Raw genomic sequence first — 19,228 nt, 5'->3', positions numbered from 1 at the left:
CCGGCGCCAGTTCTGTTGCCTGGGCCCGCGCCAGCGGGCTGCGGGGACCGGGAGGCGGGCTGGGGGCGTCGGCGGCGGCAGGAGGCGCTGTAGCGAGTGCTGCGGCGCGGGTCCCGCGGCAGCCGCCGGAGGGAGCAGGGCAGGCGCCGTGGGCCGGGCCCCTCCCCCGGCTCCTGCGCGGCTGCCTCCCCCCGGGCTCGGCCGGCGCTCGCTGGCGGGGGCCTCGGCGGGCGCGCGGGGCCATGGTCGTGTCCCCCTGACGGGCCGCTGCCGCCTCCATGAAGCGGAAGAGCGAGCGGCGGCCGAGCTGGGCCGCCGCGCCCCCCTGCTCGCGGCGCTCCTCGTCGACCTCGCCGGGCGTGAAGAAGAGCCGCAGCTCCACGTCGCAGGAGCTGCACCGACTGGACCGGCAGGACGACCTGTACCTGGACATCTCCGGTGAGCCGGCGAGCGCGTGGCGGGCTACCCTGGACTCGCCGCACCCTGCCCTGGGGTCCCCAATTCAACCACCGTGGCTGTTGGGGAACCTCTCCCGGGCCTGACTGCCACGCCTCCAGCCCCCTCCCCCCTAAAAGCCCCAGCCCGCCACACCCCCTCCAGGATCGTGGCTTCCTGGCGGCGCCCCTCTACCCCAAGTTTCCGTCTGCGTTTGTTCGGAGCTGTAACTTCACCCATATTGCACCCTCCTTCCCTCCCAAGATGGGCCGAGGGTCACCTTTCTAAATTGCTGGCGTCAGCTCGGCGCCTCGAATGTGTTCCTCCCCCACTGGGTTTTCCTAAGTTCTTGTACCTATCACCTATCAGGGTCGGAAGCACGGTTGGCTCTCATGTGAGTTTGAAGCCCTGAAATTAGCTCCAGAGGATTCCCCGAGCGCGCCGAACACGCCTGGCACGGGCGCTGCCCTGTTTGTTTGGCGTTTGCCAAACCGCTCTGCCGCTCGGTCGGAAATCGAGCGAGTCCCACAGGGTGCAGCAAGCTCGGCAGCCAGAGCTTCCCTCTCCCTGGTCCTAGTTTCGTTCTCCTCCTCCCCGGGCGCACACACTAGCCCACCCCAGACCTCCTAGAGATAATCCGCCCTCGTGCTTCGACAAGGAATGTGTCACGTTAATGGCATTTGAGCCACTCAGCATGCTGAGGGACCAGAGTTGTCACTTTTGAAAAATCTTAGGTCGTCAGCGCAGGTAGAAAACCAGCCCTTTGATAGCAGTTTTATCAGTTGCAGATTCTACAATCCTTGCGAAGACGAATAAATCCAAGCTAGCAGCTGTTAGGTTTGCCAGGATTGACACTGAAGGGTGTGAAGACATTAAATGTGAGGATGTATGCGGAAACGCTTTGTAAACAGAATAGCTGTCTACGGTTTTGAGGAATTCGCAGTGTATGTGTATAGCCAGGCGTGTGGGGTTTTTATAAACGGTTTCTGGTTCTTAGCCTTTGATGAGCCAGGGAAGCTGGAGTGGTCAGAACATTAATGTAGAAAGTGTTTGGGCAAAGGAATTTATTAGAAATTAAATTTTAGGTTGATGGATAGTCTGGAAATAAAGGTCAATTTTTAAACACAGCTGAGAGTAGAGTGAAGGGGGTCTTGGCTTTTGGTGCATGGCTCTTGAAGATTGAGGAAGAGAAGGAAGAAAGTTTTCCTGTCCCTGGCTGGTGCCTGCAAATGAGGGACAAGCCCAGGTCTGGAGCATGGAGGTGGCGTCAGCTTGCTGAGATTCAGAGACAGCATATCCTTGCAAGATGTGCACTCCGAACCTGTGGCCCCGCCAAGGGGCTTGGGGGAATCTACATATTCACATGCCCTTTGTTACTTATACCTCTTAAAAGTAAGTTCAATTGCATTTAATGAAATTTTGGGGCAAGTAATGTGCATGTATCATACGAACTCTTAATTCTAAAGGTACACGGGAATGTGTAGTGAAAAGTTAGTCTAGCAGCCACATGATGTCCTTTTCCATAGCTGACCAGTGTTCCCAGTTTCTTGTGAGTCCTGTAAGAAATAGACCTATGCATGCATACATGTGTATGCATTCTCTACCATACCCAGACACGGTAGCATAAAATGTGTTGTTTTGCACGGTGTTTTGTTTTCAAAGTGTTTCTTAGTTAGAATGATTGTTCTGTACTTGTACATACAAAAGTACCTCATTTGATTTAAATTACTGCTCAGTATTCCATCCTTTAAATGTATTATAATTTACTTAGACAGCTCCCTACTGATGAACATTTAGATTGTTTTCCATCAAAAAGGAAGTTTTTGACAAAGTCATTGAAGTAAATCTTCCTCCTTCATGGAGATTAAAAGGCAGTGTGTCTGGCCTTCATAAGTCAGTGACTAGTGAACTGAATTCAGAAAATAATCACCAAGCAGAATACTGAGGAAAGTTGGTGCAGTTGCATTATATAAAGTCAAAGTGCAGGGCCGGCCACCATGGCTCAGCAGGCAGACTTTTCGCCTGCGATGAAGATGCTGAAGCCCGGGGTCGTTTCCTGGTGCCTGCCCATGCTAAAAAAAAATAAATCAATCAATAAATCAAAGTGCTGTTATTGAGATTAGAAGCCAAGATAATGGAAGGGTCTTCTCTCACTAGCTCCAGGGTGGTAAGGGTCCACCTTCCCTGGGATTTCTCCAAGTGACCCTCAGTAGTCTTGGTTTCCTGGAAAAATGACTAAAATAAGCCTGTTTCACTGTAATATATGACAAATTCAAATAATTTTTATCGACGTTAAAATACTTGAGGCCTCATCTACAGCGAAGACTAGGTTCTTGCTGGTCCCTACATTTCCAGTTTGTTCCCACAACCATTGTTTTCTTAATCTAAAAAGCAGTTCATGCACATGTTTTTTGTTAATAAAACAATACAGAAAAAGGCATGTGGTTATAGAGATAGCCTCCTGTTCCTGGTAATATAGCTTTTTTTCCTTACTCCAATTTTCAATTCATATTCAAGTTTCTAGAAACTATGCTCTACCAGAAATGTACCTCTCCTTTTAATGGTTACATGGTATTCCATTTTATGGCTGAATAGTGACTGATTTAGTGGTAATAAGTGGTCTTTTGGGATATTCCCTATCCCTGTTAGAAATGGCTGCAGTAGTATCAGTGGTTGCATACATGTGTGGCTATATCTGTAGAACAGATTTCCGGTAATGAAGATGCCAGGCCAAAGTAAATATGAATTGAAAATATTGTAGTTCTTTCTCTATTTGAAAAAATGTATAGGAAAAACTTCACAGATATGGAAATTTTCTGTAATTTCTCTGTGGAGATGGGAAGAGAGAAGATGCATCAGAGCTTAGAAGTTGTGTATAATTTGCCTGTCACAATTCCTAAAATGTTCCAAATCTGACAGTTTGTGTTAAATATCTCTCCTTGCTTTGTTGTCACCTGATTTTAATTTTTAAAATAACTTTATGCATGGACAAGTTCTAAAAAAAATTTAAAAGTTGTGTTTCTTTCTGAAATGGAAGTCAAGGAGATATTTTGTAGAAACTTTGCCTATTTGTTTGCCCCTAAGATCTCTTGATTTAGGTTTGGTAGATTTGGCTATATTGTGAAGGTTCTTTTTATTTTTAAAATTGAGGTAACATTCATACACCATAAAATTCACACTTTTAAAGTATACAGTTCTGTGGTTTTTAGTATATTCACTCACAAGGTTGTACAACTATTGCTGTTAATTCCAGAAAATTTTCATTATCCTCCAAAGAAACCCTTTACTTATTAGCAGTCACACCCCATTCTGTCCTCCACCCTGGCCCTGGCAACCACTAATCTGCTTTCTGTTACTTTTGTGGACATTTCATATAATTGTGGTCTTTTCCCTGGCTGCTTTCACTTAGCCTAATGTTTTCAAGGTTCATCAGTGTCGTAGCATGCATCATTACTTCATTCCTTTTGTGGCTGAATAATATTCCATTGAATGGACATACCACCTTTTACTTATTCATTATTAGTTAGTGGGCATTTGGGTTGTTTCCATTTTTCAGCTATTATGAATAATGCTGCTATGAGCATTCCTGTACAGATTTGTGTGGGGACATATGTTTTTTGTTCCTTTGGGTCTATATAACCTAGGAATGGAATTGCTGGGTCACTTGGTTACTCTGTGTTTAGCATTTTGAGAAACCAAGACTTCCAAAATGGCTGCACTACCAGCAGTGTATGAGGGGTCCAGTTTCTCTATATCCTTTCAAACACTTGTGATTGGACAGTGAAGATTGTTTCACAGTGGTGTTGGTTTGTAAAAAATCTATGCACATTGTCATTTCTAATGTTTCTTTTTTTCTGCATAGGCAGGCACCAGGAATCAAACCTGGGTTTCCAGTACGGCAGGTGAGAACTCTGCCTGCTGAACCACCTTAGCCCACCACTTCAAATGTATTTTTAAGATAGATTAAAAAAAAATTTTTTTTTTTTTTAACTTAAGTCCCTTGACATTTACCTGTCAGTAACAACCTATTTATCTGTGAGTTGAATTCCCACAGATCTCAGGATATTTCATGTGGTAGCATTTAATAAAGGATGCTTTAGGTCTATTTTTCTTTTTTTTTTTTTGCATGGGCAGGCACCGGGAATTGAACCCTGGTCTCCAGCATGGCCTGCGAGAATTCTGCCTGCTGAACCACCCTGGTCTGCCCTTTAGGTTTATTTTTGATCCTGTAGTCCTTTATTATGTGGTCACTGTTTAGTGTTTAGTCAGTTGCACCTCTTCACTAGGCATCTCTTCCAGCATGTACTCTTACTAGGAGCAGTCTGATAGAGATTTTATTCCCACCCTGATCTTCAACCGATCTGGTCATTCATCCAGCTCCTATCATGTGCAGTGACCTGGATTTTTTTTCCTTGAGCTGTATTCCCAGTGCAGTTTCAATGTACCATATGAACAGGCATAAATTATGTCAACTATATACATGAATACTAAAGGCATACTGAGTAAAGATATGCTCAGAATGAGTTGGTACCAGCTACAGAAGTTGGGGAAACGTGACAACAAGGAGAGTTTTAAATTGGATTTGGAAGTTGATAACTCTCAAGATGAGGAAAAGTACCAAAGAAGAAAACTTAGACACACTCAGTATTTGATTTTCCTATGAACCTTCTTCAGGCCAGAAGTCTGAATATTTGTTTCTATACTCCCTACCCTTAAATAGGGCCCTCTGTAGATGTTTTCTGAATGAATGACAAAAAATTCCTTGCTGGGAAAGAGATGAGTAAATGCCACAGTGCACATTCTCCTTTTCTCTTTAGTACTGTCAGGAAAAAATATTTAAAGATTCTCAAGCCTACTGTATAATCTGTGTTTGATAATTCATAGGATTTTATAATTGGTACAGAAGTTTAATGTATTTTACTTTTTAATTTTTAAAATTTCTAGTTAGTAAAGAAAATTTGTAATAACTAATAGCTAAAATATTCTTGGTGGTTTGCCTTACAATTATTTACCTTGATTTTTTTTTTTTAAGTTTTCTAGTGTCATGATATTCTAACTTTTTTTAATTAATTTTTTAATTAAAAAATATAACAACAAACAGAAACAAACATTCTTAACATATGATCATTCCCTTCTACATATAATCAGTAATTCACAATATCATCACATAGTTGCATATTCATCATCATGATCATTTCTTAGAACTTTTGCATCAATTCAGAAAAAAGAAATAAAAAGACAACAGAAAAAAATTCATACATACCATACCCCTTACCCCTTCCTTTCATTGATCACTAGCATTTCAATCTACTAAATTTATTTTAACATTTGTTTCCCCTACTATTTATTTTTATTCCATATGTTTTACTCATCTGTTGATAAGGTAGATAAAAGGAGCATCAGACACAAGGTTTTCACCATCTCACAGTCACATTGTGAAAGCTGTATCATATAATCATCCTTAAGAAACATGGCTACTGCAACACAGCTTTACATTTTCAGGCAGTTCCCTCCAGCCTCTCCATTACATCTTGACTAACAAGGTGATATCTATTTAATGCGTAAGAATAATCTCCAGGATAACCTCTGACTGTTTGGAATCTCTTAGCCATTGACACTTTATTTTGTCTCATTTCGCTCTTCCCCTTTTTGGTTGAGAAGGTTTTCTCAATCCCAGTGATATTTTAACTTTTAAGGAGAGTCTGTATTATAACAGTAAATAATTTAATTGGCAACGCTTAAATCAAGGTCAGTTTTAGAGCACTGATTAATAGTGGTGTATAAGGTATTCTTCAACTAAAATTAAGTAGATAGAGTGCCCTTTTTTTAGGATCTTTAAAATTCACACTATATGTCATGATACAAGGAAAATTAATGAATAAATTTTCATTGATTGAAAAAGTATTGAATGCTTACTATGTAAAAGTAGTTATGCATAGTCATTGTTTGCAAGATAAGTATTTTTTCTTGATGGAAAAGGAATGCTGTTATGTAGAATGTTGAATCTAGGAGGAAATAAATTCAAATTTCTTGAAGAGTTTTCATGTAGATTATTGCATTTCAGTAACTGAAGTTCATCAGAGTATGTAGTGTTCGTTTCTTCTCACTTGTGGCTTGTTTCTGTACTTTCAAATTTGTGTGTAGTGTGAATTTTCTTGATATATGTGCTTGTTTAGTTCCTCAATATCTTTATATCTGATGGTGTCAGTGTTAGTTATTTGCTTTAAATCTAATTCCTTAGCTATTTCAACACCATACCGGCAAAAATTTTACCGAGTTTCAGTGTTACTGCTTAAATAGACAAGGAGTGGGCATGGAAATGAAGGGAAAGTAGTATTAAGTCGGTTGCACAGCTGGTACTAAAGCAAGGGAATTGCCATTCCCAGTCAATGCACATTCTAACTGTGCTGTTCCTTTGAATGAGAATGAATTTCCTGAGTTCCCTGTTGTGGGTAGGGAAAACCGGAATTAAACTTTGCTGTGGATTTTTAGCCTGGAAGGAGGAGGAAGTCCTTGGCGTCTACAGACCACATTTCTTGGAAATTTCCTTGATTGTGTGTGTGTGTGTGTGTGTGTGTGTGTATGTGTGTGTATATGTGTGTGTCCCTGAATTAATAGGATAGGTGTTTTGTTTTTTTGAACAAATTTCAAGAGACCATCTAGAAACAGCCCACCTCTCCACTTGACCCAGAGGAAGCCAAGGGCAAGAGATGAGTGATTTGGCTAAATTGATGCAGTTTGTTTTTGGCAAAGCTATGGCTAAAGCCCAGCCTCCTGACTTTTACTCTTTGTGACAGATAAGGCTGAGTTGTGCATAGATAATTTATTGAATTTCTACTAATTAATCCTGTGCTGCTTAGGACAGCAGAAGATATCATAATCGGTACTCAATAATTAGTGCCTCTAAAGTTGAATTAGATGAATAGTTATGGAGTGAATTTGGAGAAATAAGCAAGCTAAATGCATATTCAGTCCTTCCAGAGCTCATGCTGTTTTACAAATGGGCCATCATCACAGTCCACATTTTCCAGATGCTTCATTCATGCAAGAAATATGTAATGAATACCTAGTCTGCCAGGCCTTTTTTCTTTTAAGTGCTAAAAATAGAGTACGAGCTGGTGACAAAGAAATTCCTGCTCTCATGGAGTTTGTTTTCTTTCTTAACTAAAGCAGTTTACGTTTTCTTTATTAATTAAGAAATAAAACTTGGAGGATATGAGGGGGAACTGGTGTATTAGAGGAAACATTCTGGTTGAAATCTATGAGGAACAAAACTTGGATCATAGAGTTTTTGAAGGTACAGTTCTATGAGGCTGATTAATCTAATGGGTAGGCCTGAGGAGGCTGGGGAGAGCTAGTCAGCCCCACACTGGAATTGAGCAAGGACACATTACTTTAAGCCTTCTAGCACCTTAATTCCCTCATCTCTCTAAAAATAACTCACAGAGGGGTGGTCAGGATGAAATGAGGGGGATGCATGTGAAGTGCTTGGCTTGTGCCTCCTTGACTGTCATAAATGTTCTGGTGATAAATGCTTGACAGTAGTGAGGTGGGCTGGGAATGCAAAGGGCAGACCGAGACACAGTCATCATGGTTGGGAGAATTTCAAGCTAAGAAGCAAAAATTTCCCCCATACGTGTACTTGCACAAAAGGTTTAGTGAATCAGCACAGCGAAAATGCAGTGTGTTCCTCACTCTGCTTCTAAGAATGATAAAATGCTTCAGATGAGATTGGCTCAGTATTATTAAGGATGGAGGAGGAGGTTTCATGCTGTGTTGATAATCTTTGGAGCCTTAGGAAAATGTTATGGTTTCTCTTTAAAGATTCATTATAATAGGAAGAATAAGCTGAAGCCATTGCTTCATTTTTGAAGTTAATAGTATGTATTTTTATTTTACTGACATTTAACTGTTTCCTATTATTAAATCACAGCTAAGTTTATTGGGGTGATCTTCATAAACATACAGAGGCTCATTAGAGAGCCTCAGGTAGAAGATTATGGAAAATAAAACAAATTCTTTACTGATGGACTATACATTTTTGGAGTGGTTAATTTAAAACATGACTGTGCCTTAGTTGGCAAATGGGCTTTTTGGAGTTTTGTAAAGCAAAGGGCCTTTTAAAGGACCTTTCCATACTTGAAAGGGATGGAAGCCATCCATGAATAAAAAACTATATTTTTAAAGCTATTTTTATTATATTAGAAAAATGAATTATAGTAGTCAGTATTTTGTTTTCCTTTACATACCCTTGGTACAGAATATTTTGACTAAGTCAATCCTTTAAGATCCTTCATATTAAAATTACTTTTATAATTATCTCTAAGTTAAAATAATACATGGATATAGACTGGTTTATGTGAACATTTCAGAACCATTCTTCACCTAGAACAGCACCTTTATGAGGTAAGTAGGCACAGGGATTGTTGTGGATAGAAAGTAAAGAGATTGTTTTAGAGACAGAGAGGCTGGCTCAGGGGGAACTAAATAGTCTTAATATTGTTTCCATTATTCGTTGGTTTTTAGTTTCAGCGATTAGTCTTTTAACTTCTTCGTTTTATAAGAAGCAGGAATTACTTTAAAAAGACATTTTCCAATATAAAATGATTTTATAACCTTCCTAAATTCAAGCATATTTAAATATGTACATCTCATCTGGATTCTCTAGTTTATAAGAAAGTTTTACGCCCTTTTCTCTCTCTTTTTTTCTATAGCTTTTCATGGATACTGCTCCAACAAAGGTATTCAGATCATTGACTCTACTTGCAGTTCTTTCTGATGATTTTAAATTGTAGAATTTAATCTGTTAGCCGTGATTCTTGATTCCTGATTCCATCCTTTCCTGTTTGCTTGTCTTAAACTTGGTCTTAGGTACTGGATTTTTTTAAAAACCATAAAGTATCTTCGGTATGTTTATAATTTAGTCTAAATTTGTCTATAATATGAAAAGTTTTGTTTGTTTTCTGTGTATAGATAATGTTGAAAGTTTCTGTTATATAATTATGAATGCCAAGTTTTGTGTGGAGGACATTTTTGGCAATATTAAACTTTTTCTTTTAAGTGATTCTTACTTTTGCAGGCTCTTGCTGAAAGGATACTTAGAACAAGTTGTTATAACAGCTATTATAACAGCTATTCTTAATTTTTTCCTCCTAAGTTTCTTAGTTCTTTCTAGGCATATGTTTGCTTTAATGGACAACTTTATATCTTATTTACATTCATGAAATGTGAGCCTGAACTTGGGGAAGAAGGAACCTCTTTTGTAGTTTTACTTTTTTTTAATTTAAAAGTATTCTGATTCACTCTGTTCTGGTTCCTCAAATAAAGGCAGTTATCAAAAGATCAAATTTGAATATCTCCATATATATGCTTCTAATTGGCTTTTTATTTTTAATTTCTAACGTTATTCTCTTGGTCTTTTGTACAGCTCCTTTAATTCTTGGTGTATCATTTATATTCTACAGGGGCAATTCTCTTAGAGTGCTTTATTCACCAGTCAGTTCAAAGATTTGGTCCCATTGTCTTTGAGTCTGAAAAGCTGAGAAAGCTAGGCTGGGTAAATTTATTCTAATTGCACAATAGCACATATTCACATCTCAGGTAGTTCACTTTTTTTTTTTTTTTTTTTTTTTAAAGGAAAGACAGAGAGAAGGAAGGAAGGATAGAAGGAAGGAAGGAAGGAAGAAAGGGAAACATCTTTAAACATTTTCTTGTTTTATTGTATTCTGTTTCTCCGTTTTTGTTACATGGGCTGGGGCCGGGAATCGAACCGAGGTCCTCCGGCATAGCAGGCAAGCACTTTGCCCGCTGAGCCACCGCGGCCCGCCCAGGTAGTTCACTTTTATACCATTACAGTTTGGTCGGCAGGGTACTTTTCACTAAAGAAAAACATCTTGTTCCTGATGTCGATGATATCTGCTGTTCCTTCAAGTTCCGATTTGAAAGTAAAATTACTTTCTTGGCATAGCTATGTGGTTTATGACATTGATCTTTTTATACCCCATCCAAAAAAAATGCTATAATATCATTACAAATTCTGAATTCTGCAAGGCCCTCTATTTTAGGACCATCTCAGCTGAATCGTTCTCTGCATTTTGTTAATTTATCCTCATTCGTATGAACTGTAATATGGAATTAATGTGTCCATTCGACAAGTATTTATTGGGAAACTACTTTGAGCAAGGGACTAGGCCAGGCGTTCTTGAGGGGGGCAGGAGGGAATGTGAAAATTTACATGTTTCTTATTCTCTAAGAGTTTGAGAAGGAATAGGCACTTAAGTCATCTCATTGAACACAAATAATGAAAAAATCAGTCATTATGTAGTTTTGCCCACATTTATTTAAACAGTATCAAGTTGAGAGAATTTGTGATGGAAATATCACTTCATAATTCCTACACCAGTGAATTATTTTTTCCCAATATCTGGTGAAAATGATGTGTCTCTTGCACGTGCATGTGCAAGTGTGTTTTAACCTTTGAAAGAAACAGGAAGAGAAAGCGTCATTTTGGTTTATAACATAGATAAATGTATATAGCTAATAAAATACTGAAAACTATATCCCTTCTAAAACAGGGCCTAAAGTGAAAGGTTTATGTTTCTATTAATTTTATATATCTAATTTGAATCTCAAAGAATCCCAATGGATACAGTTTAAAATGAGATATCCTGTTTATCTTGTTAAAAAATAAAAAGCAAATTCATAGAGGCAAAAAGCTGTATATTGGTTATAAGGGGTGATGGGAGGAATGGAAAGTTAGTGCTAAAAGACTATGAATTTTGGTTTAGGATGATGAAAATAGCCTGGAAATAGGGGCGAAAGTTATACAATACTGTTAGTGTACTTAATGTCAAAGAATTGTATGCTTAAAATGGTTAAATTGATTTTTATGAATATTTTAACGCAATTACAATATGAAATGAACCATTAAAAAAACCTCATCAAACTGTACTGCTAGATGCATTTTACTGTATGTTAATTATATCCCAATAAAGTTGATTAAAAAACAAAACAAGGAATAAAGTTTAATTGCAGAGCACCTTTTAAGTTGCTTATTGCTTATTAAATTGAAGGCACCAGAGATAAAGATTACTAAATACTCCAGGGAATAGATTTGGTACATGTGACTTGAATTGAAAAGTTTTCTGATTTTCACATTCTTTTATGGGTGCTGAGAAAGAATTGCTTTGACATGAATGTGTTATAGAATTCAAATCATGCTTTTAAATTTTGGGGAGCTGTTCTCAATTTGCTCTTAGAATTTTTTTATTGTAATGCTGTCATTAGATAGCTTGTTGGAGTACCTAGTACATGAAACCTGAAGCATCTTAATATGCATTTCTTTCCTTTCTGACAATTGTCAAAAATGCTTTGAATTTATCTAGCAAACACAACTGGAGCTGGGATTTTAACTCCACTATTAATGTATTCTAATTTTAAACTATTGTGACTGAAAGAGCTTAAAGCAGAAATTCAAGGGAATATATGTGAGTGTGTTTTATAGTCACATCATTACAATACCTACTGCAAGAGTTGCAAAAGAGATAACAGACTTGAGCCTTGAGTTCCTATTTTTGCTTCGTCTATTTAATAGCTACTGCAATAGAGATTTCTGACAGGACCCTTGATCTTTGGGAAATGACAGTAGCACATGAAACAGGGTAAGACAAGTTGCTGCTAACTGGTGCCTGCTAACTCTATTAAACAGAGTTGCTTATCTGTGAATGTCATGGACTCTCAGAGATGGATAACTGAACGGCTGGGACGGTTGGAAAGGAGGCTTGAGCTAGGTTTTAAAGATTCTCTTATTTTCTCCTCTAGAGCCAGCATGAATTACTCTGATCACAGTAATAACCATGAGTTTCTGTATTCTTCTTCCTCCTGGGATAACCAATTCTCCTGTGGTGGCAGCTGGGGAAGGGGGTCATGAGGGAAATACCCTTCTCATACTTCCCTAGACCTCTCCTACATTGCTCTTATATTCTGCCAGTAATATGACATTTAACCATTAATGTAGCCAGTCAACAAATATTTATTGAGCAGCTACTTTAAGTGAGGGACTAGGCTTTGCTCCAAAGTGGAAAAAGTAAATTTATTTATGGAATCTCTGTCATGGGGAGGGCAGGGAAAGGAAGATAATGGCAAAAGTTTGGACCTAGTTATAGTGTTTTGATAAAAAACTTTTAGAGGTTAAATTTGTGAATTTAGAAGACAATCATTTCCAGCCACAGAGCTAAAGCAATTTTTTCCTTAATTGTGACAGTTTGGGGAAATTTCCAAAATAAAGGTGTGGGATATTCTGAAACTTAACCAATAAATTTAGGCTCTTTTTTGAAAAATCAAAGCTTTGGATTAAGTATTCTACTTTAAAATAAATTTAGAAAATAGATTTAGGAATAGCAATATTACATTTTGCTTTAGGCTATAAAAGCAATTTTCTCATACTGGAAATTACTTACATATCTATTACATACACTAATTTACTCATACAGTGGCGCTTTGTTGTAATTATGTTGTTTTTGACATATATTACTAAAAATAAATAGGCATATATAAAAGTCAATGTCGTATTATGGGTTCTCTCAGGACAGACTCTGAGTCAAGGATTTTAGTGCAGGTACTTCCTTTGGGAGGTGATTCCAGGAAACCCAAGGGAGTGGGGAAGTTTTGACATAGGTAAGCCAATAAATGGTTCATTATGTAGCAAGTTCCCATGGTAAATAGATTACCCTAACATGCTTTGTAGTTACCCTAATAAGGTGGCGGGAGCTGGGATATTTATATACCAGTAACTCAGTTGTAGGTTGAAGGCTGCTAGGAAAGAGTGAATGAGAATTTTCATGTGCTGCAAGGGTAGACAAAATGGGCTATAAAGGCTAGGGAAAGCCCTGAAAGAAATGTAGATGTCATTGGAAATTGGGCTAATAGTGGGAAATGGGTTTTGGGTGGGACACTTACAGAGCCTGACACAGTCAGTTATGGTATTGTTCATTTTTTTTTCTCTAAGCTATTAGTGATATTATTGTAAGCTCTTAGTGAGCTCTCAAACCATTATCTCAAGTTGAGTTTATTATTGTCACAATGTTGTGTCCTGGTAGGGCATTTTTGACAGCTAACGCTGAGAAAATATATGCAGGTCGTGGTAGGGATTTGTTAGAAAGAATCAGTGGAAGAGTACAAAACTGAGTATTTAAAATGTAAGCTTAATGAGACCCTTAAAGGAAATGTTTAAGGAAACAAGGTAAAGATCAGTATGCAGTTAAGGAGTGTTGGAAATTCTTTGATTTTATGAAGGACTTTCTAATCATCACTGTAGCTTGCAGGTTAGACTAACAAGTGTGGATTAGCATCTAGAAGATTTACAGCCAGAGACGAGTCCTGACTTCTGTGAATGTGAAGTGACTGAAAGAGCTGAGCTTTTGCCAGTGTAGAATGCCAGAAATGAATCTCCATGGAGACTGCCAATTCAGTTCAAATTCCATTTCCAGGAACTCCGCATCCTTAGCTAAGGGGATATATGCTAGTGTGAAAAGTCAACCACCTTAAGTCTTATTTATAACAAGATCAGGAAACAAGTGTTAGAAACTCTTGGGATTGTTTAAAGATAAATAAATCTACTGGTTTAAATGTTCAAGAGTTTATAATCTCTGTGTACAAAGTGAAACCATGAAATCACATTACCATAAGTGGTGCACCTAAGTGCTGTTTTCCATAGATAACTTTGTGGATACTTTTCCCACATTATTAAAGTCTTGCATGGAATCATGTCATTTTTCCTTTGGAAATAATGATAGTCTGTTATTCTTAGTGGAATATTGCTAATGCTGGTTAGAGGTGGAATTTAACAGTGCTGAAACTTTCACATGGGATCAAGATTCAACAATAAAAATTTTGACTTTGAAATTATTAGAGATAATATTTCTGCAGTTTCTCCAGGATCAGTGGGCAGCTTTTAGAACTTATTTGAATTTGAATAAGTAGTGCTACTATATCTTTCCTTCCTTTGAATCACGTTCCATGTATTTGCGGTACATTTATAATTTCAGGTTCATGACACATTCTGCTTTGGCCCATGCATGGCCCTTTTTGGACTTTGTTTTTAAAATATGGCTCACTGAACACTGTCCTCTTCACTTAGAGTTGCATTCTTTTTCTTTTTTCTTTTTTTTAGTTTTTCCTTTTATTCATATTTTGAATAGGTAATGCACTTACATGGTTCAAATTTCAAAAGATACACGATTAAGCGGGGCAGCAGCAAGAGTTTCACTTATCTTTTATCTCGCCACCCATTTCCCCTCTCCAGAATCAACATTACTCATTTCTTTATGTCTCTCCAGAGATTTCCTATGTGTTTACCAGTAGTTAGTATGTATTTATATATATGTATGTATATTTATATATGCCCCTGCTCATACAAATCACTGCACATTATTCCCGTTGTTATGCAGCTTACTTTTTACTCTGCTCTTAGGTTACTCAGGGAGCACAGAAGGAACTGGAGGATCTTACTGGGTGATGTTTTCAAGCTTGCTCTAGATTAAGAGATGATGAGCATAGCTTCTGGATAGTCGATGTCTGTTGGACACTAAGGCACATGCCAAGATCTGTACGTTCCTCCTCCCACCCCCCCACATTAAAAGGATCTAACATACCGGTGCTCGTTATTATTTTTTTTTCTGTGTATATATTATTTATTCATTCATATATTTTTGTTTAAGCTTTTGAGGTATTTGTAGATTTTGTGATCTTTTATCCCTCAACAGTTCATGGTATACCTCCTAAAACATTCTATTACATACACAGTAAATTACAAATTCAGGAATGGTAAAGTGGATGGCATGCTAAGATCTAATGTACCATCTACAGTCGAAGTCCAGCAATTTCCCAATGTCGGTTACTTCTTTTGCTGGCCTAGTAGCCAGTCCATAGTCACACGTGTCCTTGAGTGGCCACGTCTCTTTAGTCTCCTTTAAGCTGGAACATTCCTCAGCTTTTCCTCGTCTTTTATGAAGTTGACATGTTTGAAGATTACACATCAGTTGTTTTGCGAAACATCCTTCAGTTTCTCCATAAATAATTCAAGTTATGCATTTCCCCCCTATTATTTATTTATTTTTAATCCATATATTTTACTCATCTGTCCATACCGTAGATAAAAGGAGCATCCGACACAAGGTTTTCACAATCACACAGTCACATTGTGAAAGCTGCATCATTATACAGTTATCTACAAGAAACATGGCTACTGGAACACAGCTCTACATTTTCAGGCACTTCCCTCCAGCCTCTCCAATATACCTTAACTAAAAAGCTGATATGTATATAATGTGTAAGAATAACCTCCAGAATAACCTCTCAACTCTGAAATCTCTCAGCCATTAACACTTTATTTTGTCTCATTTCTCTCTCCCCCCTTTTGGTCAAGAAGTTTTTCTCAATCCCTTGATGCTGAGTCCCAGCTCATTCTAGGAATGCTCATTATTTTTAAAAAAAGACAACACAGAGGAAAAAAGTATCCATGGTCCTACTGGTGAGTTGTTTAGTCCATCAGTTAGGATAAACTTGGTTAAACTATCGTAACAATTCTGCCCTGCCCCCGATCTCAGCAGTTTAAAGACGAGACATTATTCTTATTTCAGTTTCACAGCCACTGTGGGTCAGCAGGAGAGTCTGCTTGTTGTAAATGCTTGGGGACCTAGGCTATGAACAGCAATCAACTAGAATATTGTGCATCCCTGTACCAGAAGAAAAGAGTGCTGTGGAGAGTCTTGAATTAGCAATTAAATATTCATTTCCACACATAGCTCATTGGCTAGAATTAATTACATAGTCCCACCCAAACGCAAAAGGGCACAAATGTGCCTGATATATGAGGAACTGGAAATATTTGGTAAACAGCATTAACTAATGATACCACATTTAGCCTTCTAGATTGTTTAGTGCATGCTTATATATATATATATTTATATAGATAGAAATATCTTTAGATAAATATATTTTTTACATCAAGATAAACACTATAAATACTATTATATTGTTACTTTCTTCCCACTTCATGTGTTGGTTAATAGTTATTTTTCATTGCCACAAATAAATACACACCTAAATATGGAAATTTCTTTTAGTAGATGCATATTATTCCATTGTATAAAGGCAAAATAATGTATTTTCTTGTGGCTCCTCTACTGAGAAAAATGTACATAGATTCATTTGCATTAAATGATAGAGAATTTCAGGGGTTGTAGAGTCTCTCCAGCCAGGGCACAGATGTCTGTCATGGTCTCTAGGTTGTTTAATACAAGCTTTATTTAGAATGCCCCCGCCTAATCCCTTTCTTCCCCTTGTAAGGTATCTTTTATTTTTTAATTTTAAAAATTTAATATTTTTGATAGGTAAACACATTCACATTGGGTAGAAAAAGTATAAAAGGGTGAGCAGTCTCCATCTGCCCCTACCCGCCCATACTTGCCCATCTGCCCAGTTCTCCCAAGGGTTTTAGTTTCTCATGTTCTCCCTGTGTTTTTGTTTGTTTAAACGCATATGCAACCAGATACAAATATAGATACTTTAAAAAATTATTATTAAAAATACTTTATTTTGAATAATTTTAGATTTACAGAGAAGTTGCAAATATAATACAGAAGAGTTCTGGCTAGCCATCACCCAGTTTTCCCTAATGTTAACATCTTACATTACCTTGGCAAATTTGTCAAAACTAAAAACCAGCATTGATAGGAACTATTAAATAAACTCCAGACTTTATTTCTCCACATTTTTCATTACTATCCTTTCTTTGTTCTAGGATGTAATCTAGAATACTACATTGAATTTAGTAGCCTGGTTTTGAGCTAAAAGATAGCATATTCTATACATGGTATGTATGCCTTGCTGTTCTTAATTGACATATTTCTTTGATTCTAAACTATAGTAGATTGTAACTTATTATTTTAAATACTTCTAAGAAAAGAAGTATGCTGTCAATTATAATTGTAAATCACTGATTGTAAGATAAAGCTTAATTTCAGGGATGTTCAATTGTGAAAAAAATGTACATCTCAGAATTATGTCTTGGAGATCTTTCATTTTCATTTCATAGAGCGCTTCCTCATTCTTTTATTTATAGTTGAATAGGATTTCACTCTATAATGTACTTACAATCTTTAAACAAACCCTTACCTTATGTTCACTTGGATTGTTTCCACTCTCCAGCTATGAAAAATGATTCTGTATTGAATAACCTGGTGCATGTGCCAATTTACATATGTTCAGATTGCATATAAGATGACTTTTAAAAGTGAATTTTTGAATTAGAAGTATATGGATTTATAATTTTGATAGAAGTTATACCAGTTTACAATCCTGTTAGCAATATATGAGAAATTCTTGTTCTTTTTAGCCTCACTAAACTTTTAGGTTTTTGTTAGTCTGACAGGTAGAGAATTCTAATTTCATTGTCACTTTCATTTGCATTTCTCTTGTGAGTATAGGTTGAGTTTCTGAAAGCTGGCTATAAATATCCTTTCCCTCTTTTTAATTTTTATTTTTTATTGGGTTATTGGGTGTTTCTAATTTCTATGTATTAGGTTCTTTAAATATTGGGAAAATTATTATTTATGATGATTCAATTTGTCATTTGCCTTTCAACTTTATTATAGTCATAGTGATTTGTGCTTGCTGTGCCAAGTTTATTCCTAAACCTGCTAATGTTTTCTCTTACGGCTTTTGAACTCAGAGTTATTAAGGCATTCTCTTGTGTTTTCTTCTATTTCACCCCTCCTGGCCTTTATGCTATTGTAGTCCTGCTTATTACTTTTACTTATATTATAAATCCCATAACCATTATTATCTTTTGTTAAAAGAGATTTAATTTGAAAGGTAAGTCTGAAATATTTATACATTGTAGTTGGCATTTCTAGTACCTTCATTACATCCATATTTTCAAGTGGTATAATTTTCCTTCTGCTTGATGGATGTCATTTAACATTTCTTATAGTATGGGTCTGCTGGTGATAAAAGCTTTCATCTTTTGAATGTTCAAAATTGTCTTCGTTGTGCCTTTTTTAAGAAAGACTTTTGCCCAAAACAGAAATCTGTTTACAGTTTTTTTCTTTTAATACTGTAAAGATGTTGCAGTATTAAAAGATGTTTCTTTTATACTGTAAAGATCTAATGTAAAGATCACTTGCATTGGTTCCATGAAATCTGATGTCCATATGTTTGTTTCTCTGTATGGAATATGTACTTTTTCTCTAGCTGCTTTTAAGATATTTGTCTTCATCGCTGTGTTTAAGCAAGTTGATATTATGTACCTTAGTTTGGTTTTCTTTGTGTTTCTTGTGCTTGAGATTCACTGAGCTTGGATCTTTGGGTTTATAGATTTTATGAAGCTTAGAAAATTTTTGCCCATTGTATATTTAAATTTTTTTCTGTCCTCCTACTTCCTGGAGGACTCTAGTTACTTTTCTATTAGTCCATTTTAAGTTGTCCTGCAGCTCATTGATTTTTTGTTTTCCCCTTTCTCTTTCATTTTGGATAGTTTTCTATTGCTATGCCTTAAAATTCATTAATCTTCTTTTCTTCTATCTGCCATTGGTTTTATCCAGTATATTTTTCATCTCATACATTGTAGTCTTCTTCTGAAGTTCGACTTGGGTCTTTTTAATATTTTTATATGTACTTTTATATGTGTCTCTACTGATTTTTTTTGACAACAGTTTTATTTAAATAACATTCACAGACCGTAGAACTCATCAGTTTAAAGTGTATATATTATTAGTTTTTAGTTTATTTACCC

At 37.0% G+C, this 19,228-nt stretch overlaps 1 protein-coding gene across 15 annotated transcripts in view; it reads left to right on the top strand.

The window, feature by feature from the left end:
* Positions 1-263: 263 nt before the first annotated feature.
* CDC14B (cell division cycle 14B) overlaps positions 264-19,228 on the top strand; it is a 158,766-nt gene continuing 139,801 nt past the window's right edge. For all 15 annotated transcript variants that reach the window (XM_077148732.1, XM_077148746.1, XM_077148735.1 and 12 more), the window contains exon 1: positions 264-438. In XM_077148732.1, coding sequence (XP_077004847.1) covers positions 279-438 — 160 coding nt within the window. In that variant the 5' untranslated portion in view covers positions 264-278. The remainder of the gene's footprint in view (positions 439-19,228) is intronic.

This window comes from Tamandua tetradactyla, chromosome 2, assembly GCF_023851605.1.
Source record: "Tamandua tetradactyla isolate mTamTet1 chromosome 2, mTamTet1.pri, whole genome shotgun sequence".
Lineage (NCBI taxonomy): Eukaryota > Metazoa > Chordata > Mammalia > Pilosa > Myrmecophagidae > Tamandua > Tamandua tetradactyla.
Note: the sequence above shows the minus strand (reverse complement) of the source record. Positions and strands in the feature narration are given on the sequence as shown.